We start from the raw sequence: 24,295 nt of genomic DNA, 5'->3' as shown, positions 1-24,295 counted from the left end.
ACTTAGGCCGCATGTGGGTGGTATACAGCTAATAATGAACCCACTCTTAAGTGTCGCCAGTCTAGGTTCAAACACCAATTCATCAAATTGACAGTGATTGTTGCTGTTATGCTCTGCTTAAAGCCGCACGCACCCTTGGATATTTCCGCTATTCTTTCTTACGTGCCGAACGCGGGTGGCAATGCATGGCAAGTCGCGTCTTTTTATTCCTCGATCCTCGATTGGCCCTGTTCGCTCGTATATTCGTATAGTCGCGCATTTTTTGAAATGCTCAGAATGCCAGCTATTGTTGTCGGGGCTTGCTTACGGAGAAGCCAAACCTCTCGCTCACAATCACAACACCATTTCTTTGTCGTGTTTACTTTAGTTAAGTACTTTTTTCTGGCGCTCTGCAGAGTTTAATCTGTCTAAGTGGTAATTACGAGGTTGTTGCTTGTTTTAATTTAGGATTTTGCGACTCCGATTTCTGTTTAGTTGCATGCAAACCAGTAATTGATCCAGCAGCGAAGGAATTCATACCGGTTTCTGCTCTACGTCTCTCTCTTTTCCGAGTCAGAAGACACTGACCTGACACATTCATTTCATGAAACACAAGCTTGCCGTATTTCTTAAAATAAAATTGTAGAAAGATCCAAATGGATTTATTTTTTGGCCAAATTCGGGTCCTATAATCATTTTTATTTTGCCAAAAATGCCTTACAGACTGCCTTTGACGAAGTTTCTGAGCTCCCCAATCGATTCCTGAGGGTCGAATTATGTGAAGTGGTTATTATTTTTTCCGACCAAAAAGTCAAGCGCGACGTGCGAACTTTTTTCCCGCCAAAACAATATGAAACAAAAAAGCGAATAAAGATAACTAAATAAAAAATTGTGATTCTGTTTATCAGGTGGTGTACTTTGACGAAAACGGAGCCAACAACCTGCCCAAGTACCGTGCGATGAACAACATCGTGGAAAAGTACTCTGACTCGAAGCGGCTGCAGATGAAGTTCACGCAGCGCGTGCCGTGCCAGCTGTGCGCGGAGGAGCCGCCGCGGCAGGCGACCGTCAAGTGCGAACAGTGCGACGTGTGGTACTGCGACCCGTGCCGCGAGAGCTGCCACCCGGCCCGCGGGCCGCTCGCCAAGCACGCGCTGCTGGACGTGCGCGGCCCGCCAAAGGGCAGCCCGGCGCGGCCCACGCCGGCCCTCGACGCGTCGCGCTGCGCCGAGCACGCAGACGAGCCGCTCAGCCTCTACTGCATGCTCTGCAAGGTGGCCGCCTGCCCCCAGTGCGTCCTACAGGACTCGAAACACGCCAGCCACGACGTCCAGGCCATCACAGCCATGTGCAAGGCCCAAAAGGTAGGAACACACACCTAAATTGTCAAATCTTAAATTTAGGGGCATAAAATTGCAATAATTTGGAACGATTTTTATTGTATTTAACGAGGAAATAATTGGAAAACAGGGGTTTTAGCTGTAAAAAGGGCCATTTGGTGCTAAATCTATGAAAATTAAATTAGTATCGTAACTAATCGCGTTTTAATTTAAAAAATTTAAAACCTTCTTTGGATTCCTCTTGTCAAGACCCAAAACTCAATTTCTAAAATTTTGGATGTTTTTAAATGCTAAAAATATAGTTTTTTTTTTAAATTAGCAAATAACCTAAAAAACCCCATTTGTGTATTTATTTCAGAGGATTCCACTGTTGTTGGGAAATTCTACTTAAAAATCATTTTTTTTAATTTTGGCAATTATTGGACCCATAAATATCAGACAGATTAATTTCAAAATGAACCTAAAATGGTCAATCGTTGACCAGAAATTACTTTTTTTCTGAAATGACCAAATTTAGGGGAAAAAATTCATTGGAATATTTTAATATTTTTTTTCTCTTTAAAATTAAACGCAATTTTCAAAGTGAAAATAGAAAATTAAATAGGATTAAACGTGCTTTGCTTGCTAAACACTTTTAATTTATTTATCAAGCCAGGTGTATGAAAATCCGAACTCGTTAATAAATTAATTTGGTTTTCCAGCAAAGCATAAAATTCATTCGAGCAAAAGCAAATAATTGAGCTGTCGGCCTGCTGACTCTCGATGCAACGTGGGTGTTGTTTTTGTTTATTCAAACAATTGAAACAAGCGCACTCTGCGCAGTTTTACATGGAAATCAGCGCGTGCATAAGCCAATTAAGAGGCACAGACGAGTGGACGAGATTTGATTGTTTGATTCGACGGCTTTGCCGCAGCAGTTGTTGTAATCCGTGCGTCAACAAAGTTGGTTGGGTCTCTCTTTTCCTTGCTCGTTATTCTATTTGCATAACACATCGGACGGACAGATGTCGAGCGAGCATTAAATATACTCACTCGACGCGGAAAAAGGAGGAAGGAGGGCACAATGCACCTCTAATTCGATTTCGACGAGCACACTCGCTCGTAAAAAGCAGCAGAAATATAAAGAGTAATTGCAAATAATGCGCGCTGAACCCTCCTTTTGTGGAAATGCATGTGAATAAGCAGGGGGAGACGGAATAGGAAAAAAATCGGATGTATTTCCCCTGGGAATTTTATTGATAATTCGGTCTTAGTAATTTATAAAAAATGTAGAGATGAAATAATTTTTTTAAGGATTTCTAAATAATTTTCTTTTTTAGAATTAAAGTCCCAATTTACGAAACTAGCAATTCCCATTTAATACTTCAACTATCGAAACAAAACCATTTTAGCGGATTGATGCAGGGCATTAATTGAAAATTATATAAATTTTCAGCCTCAGAGATCAGTTAATGCATAGCCGACAAGGTTTTTCTATAGTCAAGCAGATTCTGCAGTATTTGTCCTTTTTAAAAAATTTAAGAATATCAATTTCCCGCATTGATCATCATCAGATATAATTATAAATAAAAAATTGCCCCTTTAGTACCATATTTGCTTTTTTGCCAATTGTTTTTGTTGGAAACGCTGTACTGAGAACATTAAAGTTTTCGTTTTCTTGCTCCGGGAGTGCTGTGTGTCTGGCCTTTTTTTATTATTTCTCCGCATCTCGAGGCAGCAAAAGCGCTTATATTGCCAGACACATTAATCAGCTGGCGCGAGACACGTTATTTAGTTATTTATATGTATCTGCCTCGTGTTTCCAGCCGATTTCTGCACATGCGAATCGGGGGAATGCGTGTATTTTATCGCTGCTCTGTTTTCCAGCCGATTCTAATCGCGGTGTTCGCCGAAAAGAGTTATTATTACATTCCTCAAATGACACGCGTACGCACTAGGTCAAAGAACGAACGAATTTCACTCGATAAGGGTGGCCTTTTCCTGTCGATTATTGCTCCACACATGAGTCACCATGTCCCACGAGGAAACGCAAAAAAATGCTTGAAAATATGAACTGCAGCGATCGCATCGAGCGATAAAAAAAGTCGCCGACGTCTGGTGTCGCGTGGAGGGGTGGCGAGGGGTGAAGCAGGATGTGCTAATGGGCGTACGCGCCGCCAAATAACAAAACCATTAGCCGGCACTTGCTAATTCTCAGTGTTTTGGCTGCAAAGGTGTAAATTGAACTTGTCGGCAAGGTCTCTCGGAAGCGAGAAACGCGATCTTTCTTCCAAAGCCGCACGCCAAATAATTTGATTGATTTGCTGCTGGATCCGATTTCTTTCTTTTTGTTTTTCCTCTTTGCAAAGAAGCAGGAGATTCAATACTGCATTTGAGGTTTCGTCGACAAAAGGCGAAACTGGTTTGTATGTAGCGCGCTACAACCTTTTCTTGTCAGCACTGCTGCATAATTTTAATGCACGGATTACGTACGACGTGCGTATTTGGTTTCCGATTCTCATCAGCTGTCGCTTGTGAGTGTAAGGGGATTTTACGCCCGAGTTGAGCTGCTTCTAGCTGGGCATTCCTTTTCTCACACAGATTTCAACTACAAGGTGACACATCTTGGTTTGACTGGTTTTAAAATCAATTGTCGCTGCCTAAAAACTGGGATAAAGCTCAAATTTTCCCATAGCGTGCCGTTTAAATTAAGTTTAATTTTTTATCGTTTCTCTGAACTCCTATTTCAAAGGATGAATTGATCGGAATCTGTCAAAGTGTTGCTCGACCCATTTTAAACGTTTTGTGCTGCCTACTGGAGCAAAAAAGAGCGCGTCTTAAAATTAATTCCTCACGGCGCGACGTCAGCGCTAGAAAAGCAACTGACAGAGTGTTTTCGAAATTCGTGATTAATTAGAAGAGGCTGTCAAATTAATTGCGTGCCAATCATGTCTCGAAGCAAAATAATTCATCATGCACACGTAACACGCCTCATAATTCAGAAGGCTCGCCTCGTTATTAAAACACACACAGCGCGCCGCGTCTAACAAGCGTCGCACCTCTTTCGGCTCCGCGCCTTCAAACGCAGTCGGCATTTCTTATTAGTCGGAGAGCATCAATTTGGTCAACAATATGGACAACGCTGAGCATTGTTGCTTCCACAGAAGGCTGAATTTATCTCTGGATCGATACAGGGCGACAATTGAAAATTATTTGAATTGTTGAATGCAATAAACGAACACCATTTAAAAATCGTGCTAACTTTGTGGCTAATTTTCTCAAAAATTTATTTCAAGGATTTGGCATTATGAATCATTTTTAAAAAGTAATATGTATAATTGTGAGTGGCTCCTACCATGTTTTTCTTTTGGTAAAAAATAGGATTTATCCAAAGGAAAACATTTTTCACCGATGAAAAGAACGCCTAACTTTTTCTTGATGTGAAATTTCTTTAACTGTGTAATATTTAATTAGTTTTGTATTTATTATTTATTAAAAATTATTTTTAACATTTTTTGTGAAATATTTAATTGATTTGAAACAGCAATTCATCTCAAATGTAATTTAAAAACGTTTGACCAATCAGCTGGAAGCCCTGTTATCCTCCATATTGAATTTATGACCAGCAAAATACAAAAACAGCTGGTTTACGGACCCCATTGTTAATTCCTCTGGAAGAAAATGAGCCTTCTGGCGCCACTGATCGTATCTGGGTGATTGTACGCAGAGAGAGGAATGGCACAATTGTCAATTCACAATCAGTCCTACATTAAGTTGGCCAATAATGCACAGCACGGTGCGCTTCCAGCAGAATAATAAACGCAGAGCAGCGCTTTGTGAAAGGCACAAATCGGCTTTAAGGCAAGCGCACACACGGAAACAGCTGGTCGCTTGGTTGGATATTCCAGTGAGTGGCAGGGCAGGACGGAATTAAAAGGGGTAGTATAGCTGCGTTACGCGCATTCGAGCAGGGAGGCGCGCGTGCTGTGCGAAATGAATTCGACGTGTTGGCTTTGGCTAGATAACGAACGAACGAACGCGCACGCCAGCCGCCCTCGTGTCCGTTATGCACTTTTCCCACACGCCAAACGGCCGATTGTTTAAAAGGCTGTCTCCGCGGTAAATCAAAACCATGCTTCTTGCCTTCTAATATGTAAATTGGCTATCCTATTACGGGTTTGGTCGCTTTCGGGACCGGCCACGACCACCACGAAGCTAAAATTTGCTCGGTTTAATTGAATATTTACGTGCCTCCCGACGCATACATTGAAAATCCAGCAAATAAATTCAAAGAAGGAAAAACCATCTGAATAATAATCATAAATTTTGATTACTTTCCGAATAAAATTAAAACTACATTTTCCTCGTACTTCAATGAATTTGAAAAAATTTAATAAATGAAATTTTGATTCAATTTAAATTATTTTTGTTGGTACATATTTACTTAAATTAAAACGTCAATAGCTATGATAAAATCCTCCAATTTCAGAGGTCTGTTAGTAAAGGCTACAAAAATAATTAATTAAAATCAAACTGTCTAAATACCAATTTCACCCACGAATGTAAAACAAGATCTAGCTAAAAAATAATCTTAAGTCCTGGATGTCTTTCGTCAGCAGCAATAATTAATTTGGAGCCATCGTCAAAGGACGGCACTCGCTGTGCATCCATCAGCAAATTGATTTTGCCACCCTTCCCTTCTCTTCTGTTCTCTTCTCTCCTCAGTGGCGGTGACGCGAGCAGCATAATGAGGAAATCGGCCGGCGTACCTGGGCCGTGCGGCCGTGCTGCTGGCTGGCTGCTCTCAGGGTGGTCGAGTCGCGCGGACACGTCTGTTGAGTTAACCGCCGGGCCCCCTTTATCTCGCGCGCCACCCCATCGGAACAGCGCGTGTGTATTAAGCATTCACCCTCTTATTTATAATGAATGAGAGAGAAGAGGGAAAAGAGGGGAGTTTGGGTCTGTCGCCGCCGCCGCCGACACAACACGCGCGCAGATTAAAATCCTCTCTGTCGAGGTTCGCCGCGACAAAGCGCAATTTTTCATCAGCCGCACGATAAAAAAATAATACGGGGAAACGCACTTGTGCACATAAATATATGTAAGAAAAGTTCAAAAACGGCCCCTGCGGCATTTGTTTTTATTCTGCCCCTCCGTTATCTTTACTTTTTTGCCGGAAAACAGCACTTTGTTTGGCTCTATATAAAGCTTTATTCGAAATCAATATCGGCGCCCTGGCTGCCCATCCGATTTATTCCCACAGTTCAATTTTACCATCTTTTTTCCTTCGCTGCTTTTGGATTTTTTTTTTGTAAATATTTTTCTAAGTGACTGACGGGTAATCTTTCTGCAAAATCGGGAAATCATTTGATAGCTGATTATTATTTAATTTTAAAAACAAAATTCCAGAACAGGGTTGCATTTTTGCTTACCACCCGGTTTTTTTCACTACTGGTTTTTAACGATTTTTACCACTCAATTTTTACCAATTTCTTGCGCAAGAAATGCAAGAAATTAATTTGTTCCATTTTTCACCTATGAAAATATAAAATTTGCAACCGTTTTTACCACTGCATAACAAATGCGGGCTTTTTGCAACCCCGTTCCAGAAATAATCGAAATTATTTGTTTGAAAAACTGCAATTAAAATTTTTCTAATAGTTTATTGGCCAAGCTTAAATTTAACAGACCTAAAGCCTAAACTTCCTATTTGACATTAAATATAATAAAAGAACATAGTGTCGGTGGATTACATTTGAAATATGCACAGAGGGCGACTAAAGTGTGTAAAGCCACGCACTTACAGCTTCAAGTGCCACCACTGCACCAGAAAGTTTTCCTTCTTTTTTGGTGAGAAGTCGCAAATTGATGTTTATTGCCATAGAGGAGCGGCACACGCATCCATAATGCATACACACATGCTTAAAAAGCTTTTCTGAAGCAAGGTCGCTCCTGTAAACGCTCGCCGAGGAATGCTGATGAAAACTTTTGATAAGAACGAAACTCGGAATTGACAATTCATGCCTTATTAGGACCAAGCTTATGAATCATTAAAAAGAGCAGCGTCTCAGGGAAAAGAAAAATGACATTTTTTCCTGCTTAAGTTTAACGAATTCTATGGAAGTGGATAATATATTATTTATCACGTCAGATTTAACGTAATAAATTAATTATAAAATTTTAATCAATATTACATGATTTCAAATTAAAATTAAAATGGTAAGATATTTAATTCAATTCTTAACCGTTAATAACAACCAGGCAATTTCAATATAAATTTAATTTTGCGAACGCTTGGCACTTCAAAGTGTAAAATATATAGTTCAAATCCTTTTTTGTTATGATTATAAACATCTGTTGTGACCTTCTCCAATTTTAAAAATTCTACTAAATATAAAGGCGGCAAGTCAACACTTGTCCTGATTTACATAAAAGTAGAAACGGAGAGGCTGCACCCAATTAGGGAGGAAATAAAAATTGACTCTCCCGTTGACAGCGGCTGCAGCGTGGCAATGAATTATTTTCCGAACGCATCTCTCGTTAAATTGATCACGCCCTTTGCGTTTTCATGTACAACGCTTAAAGGTCAACATGCATTTTGCGGCAGACCTGCGAGACGACCTTTCCGGACGGATAATTGCGTTCGGATTAATGAAGCTCGGAAAAGCAGCTTTTCAGCCCTATGCAAATTTGGTTGTGTTTGCTCTGCGCTGCTTTTCTTGTCCGGACGGCGTGCTTTGTATCGCTTCCTGCGCGCGTTATTGTCCACGCTTGATTAGTTTCGTGTCCGCCGCTCCGCTTCGCCCCGACCGTGATTGGAAATGAGAAATGAGACAAGGCTGGAAAGGGAAAAGGAAGCCACCGTCTTTTTTGCTCCCAAGCTGACGCTTTAGAGAGCTTCATTTTTCTAACGATGACGGATGACGGATCACCAGACAAATTAGGATGATTAATTAAAAATAAAACACTTTCTCAACTCTAAATATTTCTTGGGTGGAATTTTAATTATAACTTTGTTAGTCCTCAATTTGACTAAAATACCTTACTTAGTTAGATGGTCCGTAAATTATGTATATTTTTTAACAGGATACAATTTGTCATTTTACTTTGCTTTAAATTTTGTTATCAAAAAAAAATTAGTAACTGAGCAGTTTTCCTCAAATTTGCAGGACGATTGGACTGGAATTTTGAAGGCGACATTTATATTTTAAATGGTAAAATTCCAGGTTTGAAGCTGGGGAATGGATGCGTTCCTTTTTTTCTTTACCTCTAAATTCCCCGAAGAGCAGTTTGCCTCTCGACCTTCAAATATATTTTTTCTCTTTTCACTTTCTTAGACACAAGAACGAGGGCCTAGGGTGGACCTAGGAAGGTCGAACTCAACCTTCAGGGTCCGTCCGTGACGTGACCCTGAGATATGAAATTTCGCTGTTCTTTTGATTAAATCTTAAACTTCCCGTTTGTTTACTGAAAAAAATCATCCGGAAATTTTAATACTGATAATAAATTGGGTGGCTCATGCTTATATATTATATCCCTGATTTTGATATATTGATTAAATTAAAGCCACTATGATCCATTTTTAAATTATTTTGGCCACTTTGAAAAGTTTAAACAAAATATTTCCACCTTTCCCTGGTGATTAGCCTAATTTGCAATTTATCGGTAGGAAAGGGGATAAAGTGTCTGGGGGCGGCAAATTAAAATGCCATTAGGCTTGAATTATCTAGATATAATAATGTGGCGGCTAGATAATGGAGAGAATTTTTCGCTGCTTCAACACACTCTCGCTCTCGGAGCGGTTGCCATGGCGATGCTTCTCTGCTCTGCAAGCCAATGCTGCGGCAACAAAAACTCCGGCACAAGTGCTGCTGGCTGGCAATTTGTCTGCAATCGATATTATTTAAATTAGCCAGTGAGAGCGAGTTGCATCAAATTAGGCCCGAGTGTCAGTGCGGCTGTCATTTGGCAAATCAAATAAATCTAACGATCACCCTGGCTTTTTCGAGCCCTGGCGCGGGTGCGGTGGTGGTAATCTGGCGGAAGATTACCGCCCACCCACCCTTCACCTCTTGGGGGTATAATCTCGCACCTCTTGATAGATCACCAAGAGCGGCTTAGAAAGAGTGTCGGCGCCGCTTATTTTTTATAACGCGCGCGCTCGCACTCTATCTATTAACCTAGCTGCAATTTTCTTCTCCGTTTCTTGATCCGGCGGCAGATTAATGACTTTTCCGCTCCAGCCTTTTGTCACTCGCTGCGCTGAAAGGTGCTAATTTGACTCCTTTGACGGGAATGGGAGGTGCGTCGCTCACTCGACACCACTCATTTAGATCAAATTCTTTGGAAACTTGTTTGTGAGGCAAATTATAAATAAGGTGTCATGATGATGCAATATTTGAAAGAAAAAGGCGTGATGGTGAAGTAGGTCATATTTTGATCATTTATTTTTTTTCATTAAGATTAGAATCGAATTTTAAAGACTGGAAATGCAGTTTTTTCTCTATTGCTGCAATCTTTGGTTTCTGGAAGCAAAGCCTCGGTAAATCCTTGCTAATTGTAATTATGGACTGGTTTCTATCTAATAAAATCAATTTTTAGGAGGTAGAAGTTATTGTTTTACCTGCTATATCTTTTAAATGGAGCTCTAATTTAAATAAAGGATAAAAGATCGATATCAACAATCGATTGGAATCGAGAGATTAAAAAACTGCAATAAAAAACCTAGAATGACAATTATTTCGCACTTTTTTATTCGTTTTTCCGGCTGTAGAAGAATTTTAGATGTATATATGCGATTTTTGCCCTCAAATTTGGCATTAGGAAATTAATAGAAAGGCTCATAAACATTTAAATTGTGTAATTCCGGCTCATTTGATGTCTAAAAGTGGACACGAACAATTTTCGACCCAACGATAAAAAAACTTAAAACAATTCTGATATTAAGATGCGTGGAAAACTGATATATCCTTTCGAATTGCTATATTTACAACGCAATTTGACATGAAAGTCACATAAATTTTCCAGCATTGCTTTATAACGCTGGGAAGATGGTAATTTCTCGGTTGGTGGCATTTGCATATACAGCAAGGCAGACGGACAATAAGGCTCAATCGAACAATCTAGGTTTTTTCTCTCATTTTTCTAGACCCGAACAGCCTTGGCCGGGGAAAAGATGAGACATTAGCCGTAACATTTGCATTCAAATCTGCGGCATTTGCATGGTAAAACAGTCATTTGTTTGTGAACGACAAGCTCATTTCCAGAGATCCGCCACCGCCACCGCTTTTACAAACGATCAAACGGCTGAATTATTATCCGCGTCGTCTCGAGTGCTAATAAAAAGACGAGAGAAAGCTTTCATTATTTATTTATATTCCTATGAGTGCGAGCCGAGAGGCGCCGATTAAATGCCGCTTTTTATAATATCGCGGCGATTGTGCAAAAGCGTCAATAATATGAATAATGTTGCTGTCTCACCGGCCGAGCAATCAATTCCTCCACACTCGTGTGTGTGTGCGACTTTTGAACAAAGGGACAGCACGTACGTACGTACACATCAGAAAAGGAAATCGCCGCGTAGAGTGCACTATCTGGCGCCGCAATTGTACAATTATATCTGCGTGGCGGACATTTCTCTTTTTGCGCCAAATGAAACGAGTCGCAAGCGACGCCCTTGAAAACCGTCTGTTCGATATGCTAATGCGTGGAACAGCTGTTTTGTTTCGCGGACAATGCGTGGAAAACGGAAATCGAGCCAGTTGGGAGCCACGTTATTTGTTAAATAAATTCGCTCTTGATGCTGAGCTGCAAAATTTTAATTTAAAATTCATCCAATTGATGCAGGAATATTTTTTTTCTCTAAAAAGATATTTGAAAAGAAAAAAACCGGGCAAGGATTCTTGATATATTGAATTTTATATTTCTTTAAAGAGCATAAGAATTTCATCTAAATTATCGGATGGTCTAGAATGCATAATTTAAATTATTCGTCTGTCGAGATCTGTCCAACAGCGTTAGGGAAACTCTTTGCTGCGAAATAAAATCAGATTTTAAATAAAGAGACAGTCCTCGCCATTTGAAAAAATTTAGATTGTTACTTCAGTCAATTTAGGCTTCAACTGAAGTATTTTCCAGGATTTTGCATGAACGATCCTCTGCTATGAAAAGGCAATCAAGAAATTGGCATTGAACATGGAGGAAAAATATTCTCCATCGGTGCTCGAGCGAGTTTTGATGGCAGAAGAGGCAAGTAATGGAGTAAAACGCGGGTTGGAGAGCCTTTGGCCGGCTGACAATAGGTGTTAATTGGCGATGAGATATTACTTGTCTCGTGTAGGGCCCATTAGCCGGCTCTCAGCTCGAGTGCATGCTGGTGCCCTCAATATACATATGTATGTAAGTATACATATAAATGCAACAACTGGCAGCGCGAGTAGTGCTTCCGTCGTCGTCTTTTCAACTCGGAAGACACAATTGAAGAGGACACTCGAGACGCTGCAAAGGAACCGCCGCTCGCTCGCTCGCTGTAATTCTCGCCAAGGGCCGTTCGAGTCATTAAATAAATGTAAATCGCCGGACGGTTGGCCGGGCGCAGTCTAGACGCATAACGCGGTCAATACGCGATAAATTCGGCTGCCAAAACGAGCCCTAAATCAGCCAAGGCCGGGAGGGACTGAAACGTGTCGCATAACTTACACTCGTTTCGATTTTGAACGCACTGGACACGCCGCCGCGGTTTCTCAATCAATGTGAAAGTGCTGGTCACTCTCGGTACTTAACATTTAAATGCGATTTATGCAAAGTAACGCTGGGCTGCACTCTTTCTCGCTATACACGCCGCCAATCGTGGATATTTTACTGTCTAAAGAGACTGCAAAAGCCTAGAAAATGCTTGTTGCCTTAGGATTCAGTTGAAGCCAAAATTGAGCTATAAGTAGCACGGTAGCAGTGTTTCCAAATGGTAAGGACTGTCTCCTTATTTCTAATCCTATTTTATTTCACAACAAAGAGTTTCCCTTAAACAATCTGGTGGACAGTATTTTGTTCTTTTCGGTTATTTAAATTTTCTAATAATTCAATTCAATTCATTTTATTTTACTTTTAGCATGGCAATAAATTCAGGTGATGATTTTCTCACAAAATATTCCATCTAATTGCAAAAAATTACTAACTCAATATACAATAGAAAAAATAAACATACAACAATATCATGAGTTTTTGACAAAAGAGAAATACTCTTGGGAAGAGTAAAATTTGTGCTTACAAAGAAAATCTTTCAAAGCCGTGGAAAATTGTTTGACTCGGGGCTCTAGGCGTAGTGACATTTAAAACTTTTCCCGTTTTTTTTTGTTTTAAATTATAAAATTTGCTGTCTTAATTGCGTTAATCAATTGTTTTATAAAGCGTAGATCCAAGACTGTAAATCGATCATTTAATTAAGAAATTTATGTTTGATGTGAATTACACCACCTAATGTTGGAAAAAATATTCTTGATCTAATCTGCAACTTCAGTGATCTGTGGATATTGTTTTTGTTTTAAGAAATCAAAACTAGGCAATTTTGACTATAAAAATAAGCACTTAAAAATAAATCTAATGAACCGTCGCGAAGGCGTAATTTGACTGCGGAGCCACATCTCCAGTCTGACTTCTTATTTTCCTTCTTTCCGCTTAAAGAGGAATGATACTGGAAAAGCCTGGAAAATGCTAGTTGCCAATGCATAAACTCATCCCTTAGGATTCAGTTAAAGCCTAAATTGACCTAAGGAGCGCTGTAATTTTTTGAGAAAATTGGCTGCAAAGTTACCGTGCTTTTCAAATGGCAATGGCTGTCTCCTTACTTGAAATCCAATTTAATTTCAAAACCAAGAGTTTCCCCAATAAGTGGCATACACCGTTGAACAGATCTCGATGAGAGGAATCGGAATATGCCAAGAAAATATGTTCGAGCACTGTAAATTTTGGAGAAAATTGGCAAAATTTGAATTTTTACTGTAGGAAGGACATTTTTTTTATTATTGCAAATTGTTTAAGGTATCCAACAATTTAAATAATTTTCAATTGTTGCCCAGTATCATTCCACTTTAAAAATGAATGCAAGCGTGCGATACAACAGCGTCAAAATAACAACAATAAATCAGCGGCTGCTTATCCATTGTGATTTTAATGAGGCCCACCCCCGCGTGTTCCGGGGTCCGCGTGACGCGCCGATAATGCGCGACGAGCACCCGAGGGACCCAGATATGCGGCGATGAACCTCTCGTTATAGCCGCCGCCGCCGCCGAGACCGAGAGAGGAAAATGTTTTGATCCCTCGACCCAGGCGTCTTCGCTCCTGCTGTTGATGCTGATGATGATGACGCCGCATTGTGATGCCCTCCGGATTCCTGATTTATCCTCTTGGATATGGAGAAAAATTTTATTGGCATTTTCGGAGGGCAGCCGCGCATCAAAAGGGGATCGCTCTCTCTCGCTCTCGAGCAGGGTCTGCTCAGATATTGGCCCTACTTTTGTGGAATATCAATTTTTTCCCTCTCATGATAGCTGTAAGGTGCGCAACTTTGTAAAATAATGAATGTATCACCATGCTAAAAGTCAAATAAAATGAATTGAATTGAATGAAGATATCAAAGTTTTTTTTTAATATTAATTTTGTATCGCCAATCCAATTCAATTCATCTTTATTTAACTTATGGCATGTCACTACAAAATACTTCAAATGATTAAAGAAATTTTAATGAAGAAGAAAACAATAATTAAAACAATGTTTGGCATTTTTCTAAAATAAAATAAAAATGACAGAATTTATATTGAGAAAAAATTGATCAAAATTAAAACTGGCTTTGTTCAATGAACCTCAATAATATTAAAAAAAATGCCGAGAGCAGAAATTTTTGAAATAATTTTTCTCTCCAATTTCCTCTTTTCCACAGTAGAGTAGCAACAATCCTAATCAAGAGTGGCCATCTCAAAACTTTTAACCGAATGGAAGCGAGCGTCAAATAAAATATCACGGCCGAGCGAGCGGAGCCGACTGAGCATTATGCGTTCTGCTCAAAACGCACACGTCTGCCGATTGTTGTGCGTCTTAACCAGGGGGACAAGCGGCCATACAGGGGGATGAGGGGCTCGCCGCTCGCTTTCAGCTGCGAATTGCTCGTATTTCATTTTTATTTTGCCTAGAGCGGCGCGTGCTGCATCCGAGAAGTGCATTTTTGCTCTTTCCGAACAACTAGGGTGCGTTACGCAAGATTAAAAGGCTTTTGTTACGAATTCTGCTTACTCGAAATCTCCATTAGCAGCCAAGGAGTAATGTTTTAGGTCTAAATAATATACAAAAAAGGATAGGAGGGTCAAAAAATTGACTTTTAAATTTATTTTTAAACTGTTTTCAGCAGGAAAAATGATAAAAGACAACATTTTGGTAAAGCTTATTTAACTCGGTTTGAAGTTATGAGGTGATGAAATAAGGTACGAGACGAGTTGGCTGCGTGGGCGTCGCCGGATCTCGTCGAGTGGAGACGATTTCCGAAATTGCACACACGAGAGCGTGCGCGGTGTATATGCTAAATATCAAGCTTGAATGCGTTCAGTTCAGCCCCCGAGGAAAATTGCAATACACGCAGTGCGGTGGCTCCAATTAACCCTTTAGGTTATTCACAGCGCAAATTGCACACGTCGACGGCGCTACGCAGACCCGGACTGGCCCCGCGGCAGTGACACCCGCGCTGTTTTCAAGCCGAGAGGAATTCTCCGAAATTCACAATCGATAAAGGTCTCAATAAAGAAGCATCAAAATCTAAATATCAAAGTTTATTATAACTTATTTTGCAAAAATCGGTAAATACACTCGTAAAAGTTTTTTCTTTTTTAAAAATGGGAATAAAATATTTTTATTCTTAGTAATTTAACAAAATTAGGCTGTCTTAATATTAAAATCAATTAAGATTTGAATTGTGAACAATATTTTGTAATTGTTTGATGTGCGATCGACACACTGGGGCAGTCCGTACCTGCCTTGTTTATTCACATTTTAATTGCAAAAACGCCTAGCTCGTGCAGTGCATTAATTCAAATGAAAACGAAACAGATAAGGTGATGCGCTACCGGCTCTAAAAGTTTTTCCCTGTTCAAAATTTGTGCATTTTTGCGCCGGCCGATGCGATAAAACGGCGGCCCGCCCGCCCGCCCGCAGTCATTATTAATTCGTGTGCTGCTTTGTTTACCCTCTGTGCAGGCGTAAATTGACTCGTTCTGCTTGGTTCGCAAGACATTATTATTAGTAAAATAATAATCCGAATTAGCGTGCAACACGAGGCCATTACGCCAGCTGGCAATCTCCTTAAGACTTTCAATTAGCTCTGCTCAGCAGCAACGCACCTTCTTCCCTTTCTGCTCTCTGGTTTCTGCAATTTAGAGATAAAATTTACTTACTCGCTGCAAGAGGCTGTTTTGACGCCGGAGAAGTAAACGCGACGACCCCCTCTCGGTTTGCACGCGCTAAAGTGTAATTCGCCACCCAGAAGAAGCAGCAAAAGGGGATTAGTCGCACTCGATCCGATCCAACGCATTCGCCTTTACAAAATGACTTGCTACTTTGTAGGATTTGCAAAGTAATCACTTTATTCTTGAGGGTGTGGCTATTGATTACATAAAATGATAATTTTTTTTCTTGAGTTAGAGTAATTTTATCATATGTGTAATATTTAAATTCAAGACTTGATTTTATTTCTACACATTTAAATTCCTTTTCACCCTTACAAGTACTCTTGGAAAGTTTATTTGGTTTTTTAAATTAGAATAATTAATGCAATTTATGATTGGAAAAAATGTGTAATCTTTCATTTTTCTGAGCTCTAAGATGTCATTAAATTGTTTTTAATTTTGAATTTTCTCTGTTACAGGTATGTGATATTTCCGTTCGTCCCACTAACTCGTTAGACAAACCCTCCTTCGCAAAAGTAAGTGAAAAATCATTCAAAGATCAGTAAAAAAAGAATTTTGACAAATTTCTCCAATTTTAACAGATTTCCGATTATTTATATTGTTTTTGAGGTTAAATTTGATCAATTGATATTCCCTATCTAAAATATTGTGCGTATCGATGAAGAAACAACAATAAAATGGCAAATCACTGGAGATTGCATGTACATTTGCGACAGCTAGCAAGCAGTAAACATATATTTCGAGGACAAATGTCAGGAGAAGGACAGTAAAAGAAGAAATGGTGGCGAGTGCATAAAAGGTGCGCCTGCCACCCGCGCAAAAAAATAAACGGGAAATATTCATGAAGGCGGCGGAATTGGTGTGGTCGCATAGGAATTATGTCTGCTGCAGAAGACGGCGGCGGCGGCGGCGGCGCTTTTTTCCAGTTATGTCAACCGTCTGCTCTTCTTCTTCAGTATGCTAAACACACGTTTTTTCTTTACTCCCGGCGAGCCGAGAATGTTTTAGGGCTGTTCACTTTTACGACGCTTGCCCATAAAAAATAATAATCATACGTAATAAATTATTCGCGCGTGCGAGAGCAAAACCCTTTTCTTTCCGCCAGGCTGGAAGTAAAAGAAAGGAAGGAAAAAGTGAGCCAGCCGTATTTACGGCGCGCCGCTCGGCCAAATTACCATTTCAATTTGGGCCAGCTGCTGAGATACGACGCACGGCCATCGACGCTCACCTAATAATCCTTTTTCGCCGCCCGTCCTAATAAAATCACCCTCCAAAGGGTTGAGTAAAACAAAAGGAGAAAAAACCCGAGCCGATTTATGCCGCTTGTCTCTTGGCGCGCGCGGCAGCGCCACTTGAATGAATATTTCACTCGGCCAGCCAGACGGAATGAAATTTTCGCAGCGCAACGAGAAAAATTGCCGACGAAATGAAACTTTTACTTTCGGCTGAAATTGCTTTTGCAGAAGCTGCGTTGCAAATAAACATTTCTTTCTAAAAATTGTTATTTGAGAAATTGCCGTGTATTTCCTATTTTTTTAGAGCAGGAAATTTCAGTTAAGCGATTGACGCTTTTCTTTCGATTCGTCCCATAAGCTTTAAAATATCAAGTTTCCACAAATAATACATAAAACTGGCGAAAAGCTCTTTTTGAAGAAAAAATAAAAATTGGAAGCATGCTATTAAATCGGGATGAAAAATGGGTTAAAATACCTTTCAAAGTCGAGCCTAAAAGCATTTCTCGTAAAAATTGCATTTTAACCTATTTTCTGTTGTTAAAAATAAGCAAGAGTTGTATTTTTTCACCCCTTTGGCCTTGTTGGGGGAACGAATTGCTTTCCCATGGAGCGACACCTTGCTGGGAAAACGTTGCCCGTGAAAAAGCATCTATCTCACTTTGGTCTCCCGAGTGGCGACTCTCGAGAATGAAGACGGCTGGACGAAGAAACGCACTGATTGGTGACTTATTAATGCATTTTGACGAGAGAGAGAGAGAGAGAGAGCCAGGGCATGGGGGCACGGTGACAGAGGAGAATTTATTATCAGCGCCCACCGCGCAGCTGGCATCAAAATTGGAAGCGTCTGCAGCGATTTTTCTCGCAAAATTGGTTTCCAAATGATAAATGAGCCTCATTTCGAGCGAATAAAAAGAAGAAGGATTTGTCAAAGAGCAAGATTGGCAAGCATTACGCTCTCTATTAGTTGCACTTTTGTGAATTCGTTGCCAAAATGTCCGCGTTTTTTACGAAGAGGGATGTTTTCCCCCTGCTCAGGCTAATTAGCAGAAAAAATAGCCGCACGCGAACCTGCAAGCTCATGTGGGGCGCACAAAAAACTCGGGGATCAGAGCGGATGTGTCGATATACATTTTTCCGCGTGTGTTGCGGGTGGCTTTGCTCTCTAGGGGATGCTTCTAGCTGACCGCAAAGCTTTAGCCGCATCTTCCCTCAGCAGCAGTTCAATCCCTCAGTCGCTCGCCGCACTGCACAAATTGACCGGCGCTTTTTTACCCGACACGCAGGCACACACATGGATTTGTGTTCCGGACCCTTTCTTAGGTAGAATAAGACCTTACAAATAAAATAAGTAATTTATAAGAAGATAGAAGACAATGACAGTGTGGTTTAGCCGCCAACAAATGGCACCTCCGCCTATTTACGATTTTAAGGAATTTTCTTTAGCGATTTCAGGTGAATTCCTGCTACTGTGCATTCTTGGCGGAAAAAGATTTCATTAAAAATCCTGAAAATCAAAATTAGTGTAGCCAATTGCGGATTTTATCACGACAGGTTGACAATCTGTCTCAATTTAGAAACACGAGTGACATAGTTCTTGAAACAATAATTTTGAATTTTGTAATTTCATGAAAAAAAAAACACCATGGCATTGCATAATTTAATTCAATCTAGAGCTTATGTAGATTTGTTCCTAATTTATAAATATAATCCCATAAGTATCCCTAAAAATTCAGCTTTTAAAACAAAAACTTGATTTAAAAATAATTAAAAAAAGATTTGAACTGTAAAAAATTCAAGAAATTATTAATTATGTTATTCATTTAAGATTGCATAAAAATATGTAGTGTAATTAAATAATTCCCTTTTGTTACTTTTAAATGCAATACATTTTTTTGCTCTATTTCCTCGATTGGTTCCGGTTGGTGCAGTGCACAATGGCGCAGAAAAGTAATCAGCCGCACCACTCGACTGCTGCATGTCGGCCGGTTTCCATTTGTGGTGATTGAAAGACCTGCTTCCATTTAGTTTTCTTCTGTCAACCAGAATAAAATAGAAAAGCCAAGCAATTTTTCCACTTGCACTGGAACTGTATTTCTCTCTTTGTGATTTATTTCCCTTCAGCCTGGCGCTTTAAATCCATTATGTCGATGCTGGCGGCTGACTCCACCTGGTAATTGCGTAATTAGCACTCGATCGAATCGTGAGACGCGCGCTTGTATATAATAATTTAGTGTCAGCCTCCAGCTGCTTTCCCATCATTTTTTGCCCTGACTAATAAGCAGTGTGGATGCGGCCTGTTGAGCACCATTTGTCAGCACTATTTTACAATGTAACCAACGAGTTTTACTCGCTTTCAGAGGAAGAAAATGATTATAAATTGGTTTATGATGGAATGCACACTTTTGCCAAAAATATTTTGATTTAAAATTTTTATTGCAAACTGTTGTTGACGAGGCCCACGCGGGGCACTATGGGCCGGACGGCACTGATTTTAGTACCAATCGACGCCCTACGGTAAGGCGCGTCCGCCCGTGTAAGGTTTTCCAAAATTAGACCATTTTTCGCATATTTTCCTTCCGAATTTTTTACAAATACGGATATTTTTAATGATCTTCGCCGGCCATATCTCCGGTCCAGGGACAAAAATTCAAAAAATGACTCCTCAATTGATGCGAAATTTATTTGGGATCATTTCAAGACCAAATACGAGCTTATCCCATCAAAAACCTAGCAGGAGACAGACTTTGAACTTTGAAAAACGTGATTAATTTCACTTTCTCCAAAAGGAGGCGAAAATATGGAAATTGAAAATCCGCGATTTTTTCACAAAGTTGGCCCATAATGAGTTCACACCAACTCTATCGCACGCGCAGGTCGAACGTTGGTCTGGAAACCGATTTTCAGATTTTTCGCGCGAATACAAACATTAAAATTAATTAACCCTTAGTGTTCAAAGCCGCTCTGAACGGACAGGTCTTGGATGGGTCTTTGACCTGTGGTACCCTAATGACCTTTTTCAGGGTACCCCGTGAACCTGAGATCCGCTTTTTAATGGTTTTCCAGTAATTTCCAGCACATTTGCCGAAACTCGGCGACGATTTTCATCCTTCCCTGTCATCGACATTCCTCAGTTCGCGCGACCTGAGGACGAAACATACAGGAATGGAATTAAATAATTTTTCTATATACTGTCGATATTTTAATGTTTTATTAAAATTTCATAAGTTTATGCAGCACAAATGAAACAAATTCGGTATAAATGTTATTTCAGACCTAACAGTCAGATGGGTGGAAACAAAATATTTAACCCCAAATTAAATGTGTGGAGAAATTTGGTTGGAAAATAAATGGAATAAGAGGCACGCGAGTGCTGAAAACGCTCAAGTTCAAAGGCTTTGAGGGCGTCAAATTAGCAAACAAGTTGATCCTGCTGCCTGTCGCCGAGTGGCGAAAACAAAATGAGCTTTGGACCCACTTTGGAGCCGACGAGCCAAATAAGGGCGGGTGCGTGCGGTGTGGGCGGCCAGCCCACCCCCGAAACCTTGGGCAAAAATGCTCGCTTCGAAACGAAGCAAGGCCAGTGGAGCGGATCCGACAACAAACTCGTTGGATTGCACCCTTTTATGGAATTGTATCTCTAATTCGAGCCGGCCGAGCGTGAATAATGCGAACGAGACCGCTTTTTGCGCCGAGTGCATGTCGCGCAGACGGGATATATACGTATATTGGATTTGCACAAACACAAATAGGCGCGCGTCCGCATGTCCGAGCTGCAAGAATCGAAGCCGGCTCAGCACAAAATTTGATATGCGGGCGGCGTGTGCGGCCGGCGAAATGAGTGCCAAAGTGCTGCTGCTGCTGCTGCTGCGCTCGAGGGCTGGCAAACCTCTTTTTCACTCTCGTCATGCGCCGGCCCGACACATTTCGGCCCGACCACCTTCGATTTCACGCCGGAAACGAGCAGCTGCCGCAAAATGCTCTCACGATGGGCCAGTTTTCCACCTGATTTCCTCGCCATCACACAGATTTCAGATTTCTTTTCATAAAATAAATAATGAGGGGTAGAATTTGTTTCGTTACATTTTTGATGAGCTAGTTTAATTGTTGATCTGCTTGATATTGGAAAATGAATTATTTTTGGACTTTTTCCGAGATTCTCTCTTGAGGTAAAATTAGGTTCAAAATTCGTTGAATATAAGCTTAGGGCTGAGATGGTTTAGTGAAAAAGTCGATATTTAACCTCTTGTTGAGGGAAATGACAATTTTAGTTTTTGTTTATATTTTCATGTTAGACTTTCAAATTCGATTTTGAACCATCACCATGCATGTTTTTTAGATAAATTTAGAATTAAATCGGCATTGCACCATTTTTATTTTTTACTTTAACTAGCATTTATTGATTTGAAAAGTGGTTCAGATAGTCTTAGACGGTTTAAAAAGTTACAAAAATTTACCTCATCAACAGTACCTTACAAAACATGTTGCAAACTTTAAATGAGATTTTCAGTTTTTTTTACCTTTCGACCTGAATATCTCGGAACTTGAGGGTGTGAAAAATTCGCCCGATTTATTGCCAACTACCTATGCTTTCTAACGCGGGGTAGCACGGCCCCGTCAGGCCCCTGCAGTGGGCCCCAGAATTCGATAAATGTAAAAAAACGTTTTTTTACTTTGAAAATTAATAATTCCGGCTCTATGGGGCTGAAGGGCTAAACCAAAAAAATGAAGCCGAATAAATTCCGCCTCGAAAAGTGTGTAAATCAACCCAATTGGAGTACATGGGGCTCGAGTTGAAATTTTTATTTCATTCGGCCTGTTGTTTCACATTTGAATCGAAAATAGAAGCAAAAAGCGCGGAGCAGAAAGCAAAGTTGTGTCTGTGCGAATGTGCGGGCGCCGGTGGCATTGTGCTGAGAGCCTTTTCCATAATGTACGCGCAGCTCGTACAAAAGCACGCTTGCACGCGAAAGGATCCGTTTCAAAGTTTGAAACGCGCAGCAGCATGTGGGCAGGTGTTGCTGTAAAAAAGAGCACCACCGCCGCCGTTTACGCGCGCAATCGGCGCACACTGCATACAGCGCGCTCCATTGTTGTGGACGCGGCAATTAAAGCACCGCCTGTGCGATAAACGGCCCAACATTGGCCAAATAATTCAGCCCGATGCGTGGCGGCCGAGCGGAAAATTGCCGAGAAACAAAACACGCTCTTTCATCGCACCGCCCCGCACGTTTATTTGCATCCAGATGAGAGAGAAACAAAGAAATAAAGAATGAGAATAATCAAAGGTGCGCACAGTAGTTGCCGAGCTGACCTTGAAACAGGATGATGCCGACTCGAGATTGCAACCTGAACAGCCACGCTGCTCAAAACGCAACATAAATATATTCTCTGGGAATAAAGTTTGAATTTGTGCTACAATTTGTTAATTGAATTTCATTATTTTTTTAATGATACAAGAAATTAAGCAAAGCTTTAGTTTTTATTTAATTATCTTTTGTGAACACTAAATTATATAAAATTAAAATCAAGTTTGAAATAGTTTTGGAAAGGAATACTTCTTTTTAATCAGAAATATTTTTGGAATTTAAAAATAAATTTGTGACAAATGAAATAAAAAAATAGTTTATAGTGGAAGACTAACACCTACACGCCTACACCTTCATTATACAGTATTTGTCTTTATTTGGTACATTTAATACCGTTTCAAGAAAGTGTAACGATTTTCGGCCCCTTTCTACTGCGATTCCAGATTCATCCCAATCAATTTTTGGCGTAAAAATATAATTATGATGTGCTAGAAAACCAAATTGTGGTAGAAACGACTGTAAATATTTTTTACCTAGAATAATTTTTGTTTTTGGATTTCTCTATCATTTGCAAGAACTAAAATTTAGTTGAAAGTGGCCGTATATTTGAGAGAAATTATTTTTCAACCTCAAATGGCGAGTCGTCACCCCTGTGAGTGATATAAAACCGTGAAACCCGAACGCAGAGGGCCAGAATCTAAAGTTACGAGCATCTGCCGAATGAACAGCAGGACATCACAACCCCTTTTCTCCTTTTCGCTTTTCGCCACGGCCAATCCCCGAGGACGCAACTTTTTTACTCTCTTTCAGCTCCAATTAGCATCCGAATCGGGGCTCGTTTGTTCCAATTACAAAGTTTCTCTGTTAATAAGCCAGTGTCTCACAATTGCACCGCTTGTAAATTTATCCGAGGGAGGAGACTATAAAAATTCTGCACCTCACCTTTGGAATTGTAAATCACGACAGTCCGACTCCGACAGTCGTAAAAAATGATAAGCAGTCGTGATACACCAGCCGAGCCTTCTGCTGCCACCACGAATTGCGTATTTTATTCTTGAATATAACTTTACTGCCGTGCGTGAGGTCCGTGGCCCAGAATGAAAGCCAGGCGCACCCTCCATTAGCCCTTAAAAGGAAAATTTCACTTTTCTCAAAGTTTTAGACAATGATGTAAGACTTATTTTTTGTCCACAAGAGGTAAAATTAAGAATTAAATTTTGAAACATGATAAAGAATTTATTTTTTAAATTTGTTAAAAAAATTTTAAATTTAACTAGCTAAAATGTTTAAAAACTATTTTAAAATTAAGTAATTTAGTTTGTTATCAATTTAAATTTTCTAATTATCTATTTTTTCCTTATAAAACTAGTTAAGGACAATCAAAGTTTAAATGAGTATTCACACGTCAGTGTAGTTGTATGATATCTCCAATCTCACTCAGATAAAAATTACATTTCTAACCAAGTATATAAGGACACTAGAAGTTGGAACCAAATCACCGAATCGACCTGGGAGGCGGGTTGCTATTCAAAAGTCATTGTTGGAAGCGGCCCGAGGCGAACGCAAAATAAAATATGTGGTCGGGACAAAAGCAAAAGGGGGTTGACAGCACGCAAACTGCAAGCAAACAATAACAAAAGCAGCGAAAAGAGTTTAGAGGAGCGCTGGCCGGCCGGCCGGCGCTGACCCAAATAAATGCGGTCAAAATATTCGGGCGCAAGCAGATTTATTATTTTCCGGCGCGACCTGCCTGCGGCAATGCCGCCGCCTCGTATATTATTAAAAAGTTTGCAATTCGCGCGCATATCTATCTGCGTCGAACGAACGGAATATCAAGTGCCGGCGGCCTTTGAAGACTTGCACGCAAAAAAGTTGCCAAAACAGCACCGACGTGCCGAGAGGGCGAGGGTGTGTTCCCATCTCTCCTACAACACGCGAAAATAAACATTGGGCTCGTCATTTCCATGCCCTTCACGTACGTATTCCTTGCGAATCGCCTATCTATTGTT

General features: G+C 40.2%; 1 protein-coding gene across 2 annotated transcripts in view; it reads left to right on the top strand.

Annotated features, from left to right (window-relative positions):
• Positions 1-24,295, top strand: part of Trim9 (E3 ubiquitin-protein ligase Trim9) — a 147,107-nt gene that overhangs the window by 1,802 nt on the left and 121,010 nt on the right. For both annotated transcript variants that reach the window (XM_065488786.1, XM_065488785.1), the window contains exon 2: positions 888-1,343. In XM_065488786.1, the coding sequence (XP_065344858.1) occupies positions 888-1,343 (456 nt within the window). The remainder of the gene's footprint in view (positions 1-887; positions 1,344-24,295) is intronic.

Source organism: Cloeon dipterum, chromosome 4, assembly GCF_949628265.1.
Source record: "Cloeon dipterum chromosome 4, ieCloDipt1.1, whole genome shotgun sequence".
NCBI lineage: Eukaryota > Metazoa > Arthropoda > Insecta > Ephemeroptera > Baetidae > Cloeon > Cloeon dipterum.
This window is presented reverse-complemented; position numbering and strand designations above follow the sequence as displayed.